The sequence below is a fragment of the Archocentrus centrarchus genome, unplaced genomic scaffold (genome assembly GCF_007364275.1).
Source record: "Archocentrus centrarchus isolate MPI-CPG fArcCen1 unplaced genomic scaffold, fArcCen1 scaffold_41_ctg1, whole genome shotgun sequence".
Lineage (NCBI taxonomy): Eukaryota > Metazoa > Chordata > Actinopteri > Cichliformes > Cichlidae > Archocentrus > Archocentrus centrarchus.
The window spans coordinates 2,263,583-2,271,902 of NW_022060267.1; the positions used below are offsets into that span (position 1 = coordinate 2,263,583).

Sequence of the window (8,320 nt, forward strand, 5' to 3'; positions counted from 1 at the left end):
AGGGTTGTTTCCTAAAGAGTCCATTTTTCTCTAGAGAAAACAATGTTATCTGACTTTAATCTCATTGAGTTTGTTGGTGTCCTTGTTAAGTCTGTTTCTTAAGGCAACTAATTTGTCTAGTATTAATCATTAGAGTTCCTGATTTTCTGTTCTATAAAAATGGAAACGCTATAACTAATACTTTAGAAGACTGCATGTAATTGTAATGTCAATTTGCTTCCTCTTTGTTTAAAGCATTACATTAATCTCTGACCATGACCGCTCAAAGCATTTTTATGAAACCATTTTTATGAACATACATGAATACAATGTATTATTATAAATTATTTTAAATGCTTCATACAAACAATACGTTTGACGCTTCAGAAGCAGAGTGACTTCGTTTTCTTGACCAAAACAGTTTTATGTGAGATGGTTGCTATAGCACAGGGAAATTTTTTACGCTTGATTTATGATGATTTAACTTGTTACCCCTCTGACACTAATCCATCACTCCAGAATTTCTCTAGTCTATTTATTTTAATACAGAAGTTATTTCTCTTTGTCCAGGAAGTATCTTAAGTATTGTTCTTGTTTGATCAAACAAGTAAGTCTGACCTTATAAGTTTATGGTTACCATCTATGTGCCACAAACTGCTGGAACAGAGTATCTTCTACGCTGAACAGTTTGAAGCTGGAATGTGCGCATCAAAATTCCCTGCTGGTCCACACGGCGCATTGCTTCTTGCACTCGTCTTCCTTGAAAAATGAATGAGACCATAATTAAAACATGTTTGATTTGGAGGTGATGAACAGAATCAAAAAGAAAATTTAACCCATCAACTGTTATCTGAAAACATGTACATGCAAGTCAATGGGTCCATGAGGACACTGGTGTCTTCAGGACAGTTAAGAGGGCATTAGATTATTACCATGTGATTGCTATAAATTTGAAAAAAGATTTTTCCTTTCAATCGTGTTTTTTTGTGTGTGTGTGTGTCCTTGTTACTTTGCATAGAAGTGATAAACAATGAGCTGTCTGTCATACAGCACATTATGTCTACAACTGCAATAGGTGCTTATCAGCGCCATCATAAGCACATCTGTTATAGACTTACTTTGGATGTGAATACCTCGAGCATTCAAGTAGCCCAACATCATCTTGTATCCTGTATTGGGATGATAACTTAGAATGTCTCGCACAACTCCATCCAACTCATCATCTCCGATGTTGCTGAATAAATCCGATACTCTACGAGAAAAAAATAATACACAATGTCTAGTCAGTAGAAAACAATTGACTATGTGTTTCTTTAGCAAACACATAGGTTTTGACCATTCATATTATGTCATTAAATATACAGCTAATGCTAAATACTTTTGACAGCTCCAAAATACAGTCACACTATTTGCTGAAAGTGAGGTTCACCACAGTGATTGAAAATGGACCAGACCGGATTTCTGACACTAATGTATTACACATTTTAAGAGAATTAGTACCATAAGAGCTATGTGGAAGTGCCGTGTAATGGTGGATATTAACACACATTCGTAATTATTCTGCTGATGCGGTCTACACCCTCACACAAAATTAATATATTTTAATATGAAGAACACAGCTCATAATTCAAAACTGAACTATACTAGTACAGGTTAAAGGCTTACCATACATATTACGTCACTATGTGTACAGTTGAATACATAACAGATGTTCCGCTACAATTTGGAACTATAATGAAAATAGAAAATACTACTGAGTTCAAAGTAGCAACAGAAACACAACACGTACTTACCTAACACCATAGTCTGCCATCCGCCGGTGAACTGTTCTTTCACTGACCCCAAAAAGTTCCGCAATATCCTTTACTGACAGACCCACAAGCAAAAACGACTCCAAGGCATCAGCGGGCAGCAAATATCCAGGTCTCCCAGCAGTTCTTGTGTGGTACACAGACTTGTGCAAGCGACACGCCACCTCCTCCAGAATCTGGAGAACTAATGGGTCAGCTTCACTATCCGTGTCTGCAGCTAAATGCAGTAGCCTCTCATTCAAAATATCCACGCGAAACAATAAATAGTCATCAGTGACAGTATTGCTTTCAGCTAAGCTAGCAAGGTGCCTTAATTCTTCTGCAATTGCCTGAGACATCTCTGCTAAGGGTTCACTTCCTCTAAATTTCTGCAACAAGTCAAAGACCCAGGCATGCACAATCGATCTGCACATGGATCCTGCTCCTTCCTGTTTATTGACCAATAGCAGAGGAGCTGGAGCAAGAAGACAACCCTCCTCATTTGCATAATGAGGCAGAAATGCATACGGTAAAGGAAAAAGAGCAGGAGGAAAAGGCAAAACAAAACATTTATATTTCTTGATGAAAACGCATGCGTAAGGAAAAGGAAAAAGAAAATATATACATTTCTTGATGAAAACTCGTGTATAAGGAAAAGGAAAAACAAAATATAGACACTATATATATATTTCTGCTTTTATTTCTAATTATGTCAGTTTCGGTCCTCCATAGTCAGGAGCTAAATTACCTGAGAACATACAAAGCCAGAAAGCTAATGTGGGCATTGTCAACAAATGTTAAAAGTACATTATCTGAAAAGGGATTTAAGATACTTCCTTTATAATTGGTCATTTAACATGATGATATGCATCCTTTTCTATTTTTGTTCATGTGAAAAGTATATTTTTCTTTCTTTATTTTAATCTTATTTGTATTGGTATGTGCCCTTAAATGTCAACATGGTTAATGGACTGAACAGTGAAGAAACAGAATTGTGGCTGAAGTGACAAAAGAAACAGATGTTTATTTTATGTGAATAAATTCTGGCAAGACTGACCAGGCGAACGGCAGCACGTTTTCTTCTGCTCATTGTTTCTCCTGTTTTACAGGAGTGTAATCTGTCTTCACGCCCGCTGTAACGGGGCCTGTTACATTTGCACTGTTAAAGTCCCCGGCTACGATGAGAGCCGCATCACGCTGGTTAGCCTGATAGGTGGAAATAGCCTCATGTAGCTCGGATAGTGCAGTGTTTGTGTCCGCCTGAGGTGGAATATAGACGGCGCTGAAGATGACCGAAGTGAACTCGCGGGGCAGGTAGTGGGGACGGCATTTCAGGGTTAGGAGCTCCAGGTTAGGTGAACATGATTGTTTCAGAAGGACAACATTCCTACTGTCACACCAGTTGTTATTAATCATTAGGCACACACCTCCTCCTCTTGATTTTCCGGACTCACTCGTTCTGTCCGTGCGATGAACACTGAAGAACTCCGACGGCTGTACGGCGTGGTCCGGTATGAGGGGAGTCAGCCATGTCTCCGTGAGACAGATGATGTTGCAGTCACTTATGTCCCTCTGAAACTGTATCCTGGCCCTGAGTTCGTCCAGCTTGTTATCCAGTGACTGGACATTAGCCAACAGGATGCTCGGCAGTGGCGTTTGGTGCGCTCTACGCCTCAGCCTCTCTCTTACGCCGGCTCTTTTCCCTCGGGGCCTTGTCCGTGACCTGGGTGCTCCGCGCCGTCCTTTGTTTGAGCTGGCCCACTGGAAACGCAGTATCTCCTGGGGCCAAGTCGGGTCGGGAGAAAAAGGTGTCAGAATACAGCCAGAGTGCTGTATTCTGATATTAAAAAGAGTCTGTCTGTCATACGTGATATGACACAGAGCAGGCGGAGTTATAAAGTCAACACACAGGTGGACTCTTTTTAGTCATTAGCAGTCATCAGGAAACTTCTGAATGCAACTGGTTGCACTCAGAGAAAAGGGGGCTCAATACTTTTGCACACTGCACTTTTCAGTTTTGTTTGTAAAGAATGTTTGAATCATGTATAATTTTCTTTCCACTTCACAATTGTAACCACTTTGTGTTGGTCTTTCACATTAAATTCCAGTGAAATATATTTATGTTTGTGGTTGTAATGTGACAAAATATGGAAAAGTTCAAGGGGTATGAATACTTTTTTGCAAGCCACTGTATTTAGCTGCATTAATACTTTATCTTTAGATTGTATTCAAAGTTCTTCACATGGACAAATCAGTAAGTTCAGAACAACAAACTCCATCCAGGAGAACTTTGATTCATCCTGCAGGACAGTGGAAATCCCTCAGTGTTTAAACTGGTTTGAACTGGTCCATAAACTGGTTTCTGTGACATCAGTAAGAGCTCCACTGTGACATTAACATGATGATGCAGGTAAAACACTCAGCTGAGAGTTTCTGTTTATTTTGGTTTGAAGACGTCCAGTAAAAATCTATAAATGTGAATCAGATAAGCAGAGAGACCAAAATCACTGAGATCTGGATTACATGGACTCAGCAGTTACACAGTAAAGCATCAAACAGCAGAGTCCACATGAAATCTGATCCAGGACCATCTCAGTACTGCTGCTGGTTGTTGTGGTGTTCACTGGGATGTCCTGGATCAGGTTCAGACAGATCATCAGTCTGCTGAACACAGGAAGCAGCTGCTTCTTATTCCATCAGACACAAACAGGACCAGGATCAGTTAGTGGGAACCAGGATATGACCTGGAGACAGAAGAGATGACAGTCAACAACAAACTCTAAACTGATCAGTGCTAATGATCAATGCCAATGTTGAATCATTAGCATTGTTCTGAACTGAGCACCAAGGATTCAGTAAAGTTTCCACTTTCAGGACTTGGATCAGGTCTGAGGATCCTCTGAAAGCAGAAACATGGATGCAGCCTGAAACTGGAAGTGAGCTGTTGGTCTAAAAATGGGCTGAAACTGGTTTAAAACAGCCTGGAAATGAATTTTAATACTCTAATAGTAAAAAAACACTGATATAAAGTAGACCCACACAGGTTTTTGACTCATGTAATGGGGTTTAAGATTAAGACTGGTCTAAACTGGTTCCAGTCTGGTGTGAACTGGTCTGTGAGTGAGAGTCCTGCTCTGACCTCGGGCCTTCCTCTTGTAGTAGATGAATCCAGCCAGAGATAAGATCAGACCCAGGATCAGTCCTGAGGCTCCGATGGCGAGCTTGTTCCTCTCTGACTCAGGCATGGACGGGTCTGAGGACACACAGATCAGTCACACAGGTGAGAGTCACACAGGTAAGCAAACAGACAGGTGTGTGCAGACAGACAGGTATACAGGTGTGTGCAGACAGACAGGTATTTACCCCAGTCAGTTCTCAGAGGTTCCTTCAGGCTGGCGTGCTCCACCACACAGGAGATCTTCTCTCCAGACCTTCAACACAGACCAACATCACTGACTCACAGACCACTCAGATCTGGACCAGGACTTAAACCTTTAAGCTTCAGTGCAGACTTCATATTAAAAGTTGTTCTGGTTTCCATCATTGAGATGTTATCTGCTCCTGGACCTGATGTGGGCTCACCTGGGCGTGTACTCCAGGTGGGAGTGGACCTGGTAGTACCAATCACCATCTGCCATCTCCTCAGTGGAAGTGACATCAGAGGTGATTTCCTGTCCATCTCTGAGCCAGCTCACTTTGATCTCACTGGGGTAGAAGTCGTAGACGCTGCAGACCAACATGGCAGGATGGTGGCTGGAGAGAGGCGTCGTGGACCGAAGTCTGACGTAGGGCTGAACTGAAAGAAATGATTAGTTCCTGTTATTAATATCATACTTCAGTGATCACTGTATTTGGATTGACAAAAATATTGTTGAGTACGGTGGCTCTGAGAGGTCAAACACAAAACACCAGCGAATAAAGACTGCAAAAAACTCACAACAAAGGAAATATTTCTGTGGAGACAATAATGATGGAGCAGCTGTGAAAATGACAACAAAACAAGAAGGATCTCACTGAGACACAGTTTGAAGAAGCAGAGGCTCCATCAGTGCTGTGAGGGAGGAAAACCTGCAGTAAAACCTGTTTGAATCACATGACTCAGTCATTACTGTAGATGCATGTTAGCTGTTTACACGTCCACAGCTGCTCTGTTGTGCTTTGTGTTTTTCTATTTGAAATAATAAAGTTTGTTATTGTTGAGAATTAAAACTGTGCCACAGATGTTTCTTCACACTTGTGTGACTCATTTAAATCTTCTTACAAACACATCTGCCATAAATCAGCTGCAGTCTCAAACTGAGCCTCTGCAGTGAATCAGCAGCTCTGTAACAGCTAAACTCTGAGCTGAATCTGAGCCTGAATGTTCCTGCTGCTGTAAAACTACAACCTCATGTTCACAGGCTCTCCTTCAGTGACCTGCAGAGGGCAGCAGAGGTACAACAGCTGAGAAGGAAGACAAGTGTGAGGCTGTGAGTAGTTGAGAGTAATGATAATAAGAGTGAAACTGCTAAGAAACGACCTGTCAGGGAGAAACTGAGCAGCTGCAGGATTTCTTCTGTCCTAACAACAAACTCACACCTGTGTGTTACAGGAGCTTCATTTCAGAGGTCAGTCTGTGGTTTTAGAGTAAAGCTGGTGGATATCTGACACACAGGTGAACTGACTGTTTCCACTGTTTAATATCACAGACCTGCACACAGCTGAGCTGTTTGATTTCTGCTCACTGAGCTGCTGTTTGCTGGGATAAAGTCAAAGTTAAATATATTTGTTAGATATCTTTGTTTTATTTACAGAAGCTTTTTAAACTATTAAGCTTTAAATCACTGTTATTATCATTGTTTCTAATGTTGATAAAATGCTTTAAAATAATAAAGCAGAAAATGCTTTAATGACTGTTATTGTTGGGCTACTTTGTGCTTTCAGAAAGATTTATATGGAAATGCTAAAAAAACATCTTTGATATTTTACCTTAAAAAAGTTAAATTAAAAAAATGATCATTAGAGTTTCAGTGAGCTGCAGATGTGTTATTGCTGTGTTTCACCACCAGGGGGAGACTTTCCAGTGGCTTTACGGTTGCTGTTATGAACTGCTTTACACGTTTAAATATATGAAAGTCAAATACACTGTAAAGGTGTATCTGTAACCTGCAGCTGTGACAGTTACACACTGAGTCACAGTGCAGTATTCAGAGTGCAGTATTCAGAACTCAGTGTGAGGCTGAACAGGTTCATCTGATGATGTCACACAAACTGCAGACTCACCTGATTTAGTCAGAATATTTCTGTACGAGTTCCCAATGTTGCGTTGGCAGTACGTCTCCTTAGAAGCTCTCTCTTGACTCAGGATTGAAGGGTCATTGTTCCAGTACTCTGCATTCTTCACTCCAAACTCAGTGTATCCAACAAACTTCCCCACACTGCTGCTGAACCTGTTGACCTCCATCTTGTTGTAGTAGAAAGATTGGATGAACTCGATGTCCTTCAGCTCAGTGGAGTTAAACACACAGCGACTCACCATATACTGCATGAAACCATCTGAGAACAGAACAGACTGAAGCTCACACTATAAACTGATCACTATTGATCAGCACTGATCAATGTATTGATCCACCTGCTGTGCAGTGACTGATGGTGTGTATTGGTCAACATGTTGCTGAGTGTATTGATCTGTCACTGGTCAGACTATTGATCATTCTGCTGTGTGGAGAGCAGTTAACTATAAGTGGTGTATTGATCAGAGCATTAATTGGAAGGTTATGGATCCAAATATCAGTGAGTGATTAGTATTGATCAGTATTGATCAGTGTATTGATCTTACCTGCAGTGTGGATGGTGATGAAGAGGAGGGTGAAGCAGAGGAAGGATGAAGCCATGTTCCTGAGCTCTCCTGACTGACTGAGAGCGGCTCTAAGAACCAGAGCACAGGTCACATGACCTGCAGCATCAGCTGTTACCAGGAAGAACTCTGTGGCTCCAGCCTGCAGCTCTTCATCACACACACACTGAGGAAACACACTCTGTGATCAGTGAAGTTCAGGTAAAGTCAGAGGAATGATCATTAAAAAGCAGCAGGCTGAGACTGATGCAGACAGTAACTGAGTACTTTACTCTCAGCTGTAGGAAGATGTTTTAAACTATCACCATGTTCATTTTATTCTACAATCAAACACTCGATGGAGAGAATGATGAATCTCTTATCAATAACAACAACAACAAGCCCCGCCCCCAGCAGACATTTTAGCTGCAATACTGACAAAAAAAAATCTCAATATTTTCTGTAATTTTCTCCATAACAATAAACAATATTTTGCATTATTTAAAAATGTGTTCATACAAGAAGTGCAAGCTGGTAAAATATAAGACTTAAATCAGTGCTTTGAGACATTAACTTATTTTTATTTTATTTAACCTTTATTTAATGACACTGTGCTGGACATGATAAATATAAACAGGAAAAAAAGCTTTTCAAAATCATCACTCCATAGAAGACTTGATAGAAGGAAAAATAAAATAAGAGGCTGTCCGGGGGCACCCCCCACCCACATTATAGC

The 8,320-nt window shown here is 40.7% G+C and overlaps 2 protein-coding genes across 4 annotated transcripts; both read right to left on the reverse strand.

Annotated features, from left to right (window-relative positions):
- Positions 1 to 258: 258 nt before the first annotated feature.
- LOC115777005 (uncharacterized) lies at positions 259 to 2,187 on the reverse strand. Its single transcript, XM_030724816.1, has 3 exons — positions 1,773 to 2,187; positions 1,098 to 1,231; positions 259 to 738 (listed from the first exon to the last, which is right to left on the reverse strand). The coding sequence occupies exons 1-3, from the start codon at positions 2,126 to 2,128 to the stop codon at positions 620 to 622; spliced, it is 609 nt and encodes a 202-aa protein (XP_030580676.1). The 5' UTR covers positions 2,129 to 2,187; the 3' UTR covers positions 259 to 619.
- Positions 2,188 to 4,046: 1,859 nt separating this feature from the next.
- On the reverse strand, positions 4,047 to 7,732 carry LOC115777003 (H-2 class II histocompatibility antigen, E-S beta chain-like). Of its 3 annotated transcripts, none has more exons than XM_030724813.1 (7): positions 7,588 to 7,663; positions 7,032 to 7,212; positions 5,707 to 5,748; positions 5,352 to 5,565; positions 5,133 to 5,200; positions 4,909 to 5,022; positions 4,047 to 4,513 (listed from the first exon to the last, which is right to left on the reverse strand). In XM_030724813.1, the coding sequence occupies exons 2-7, from the start codon at positions 7,210 to 7,212 to the stop codon at positions 4,488 to 4,490; spliced, it is 645 nt and encodes a 214-aa protein (XP_030580673.1). In that variant the 5' UTR covers positions 7,588 to 7,663; the 3' UTR covers positions 4,047 to 4,487. The 3 variants fall into 3 exon arrangements, with proteins under 3 accessions (XP_030580673.1, XP_030580671.1, XP_030580674.1); XM_030724811.1 differs by having other exon boundaries at positions 4,049 to 4,513; positions 7,032 to 7,304; positions 7,588 to 7,712; XM_030724814.1 differs by lacking the exon at positions 5,707 to 5,748 and having other exon boundaries at positions 4,056 to 4,513; positions 7,032 to 7,304; positions 7,588 to 7,732.
- Positions 7,733 to 8,320: the final 588 nt, after the last annotated feature.

Coding starts and splice junctions, on each gene's coding strand:
- LOC115777003 (XM_030724811.1), bottom strand. CDS start 7,642: ATGGCTTCATCCTTCCTCTGCTTCACCCTCCTCTTCATCACCATCCAC. Junction 5,749..7,031: donor AAATATTCTGACTAAATCAG/GTGAGTCTGCAG, acceptor TCATTTTCACAG/CTGCTCCATCATTATTGTCT. Junction 5,566..5,706: donor ACAGAAATATTTCCTTTGTT/GTGAGTTTTTTG, acceptor CATTTCTTTCAG/TTCAGCCCTACGTCAGACTT.
- LOC115777005 (XM_030724816.1), bottom strand. CDS start 2,128: ATGTCTCAGGCAATTGCAGAAGAATTAAGGCACCTTGCTAGCTTAGCT. Junction 1,232..1,772: donor ATGGCAGACTATGGTGTTAG/GTAAGTACGTGT, acceptor TTTTTCTCGTAG/AGTATCGGATTTATTCAGCA. Junction 739..1,097: donor TCGAGGTATTCACATCCAAA/GTAAGTCTATAA, acceptor TCATTTTTCAAG/GAAGACGAGTGCAAGAAGCA.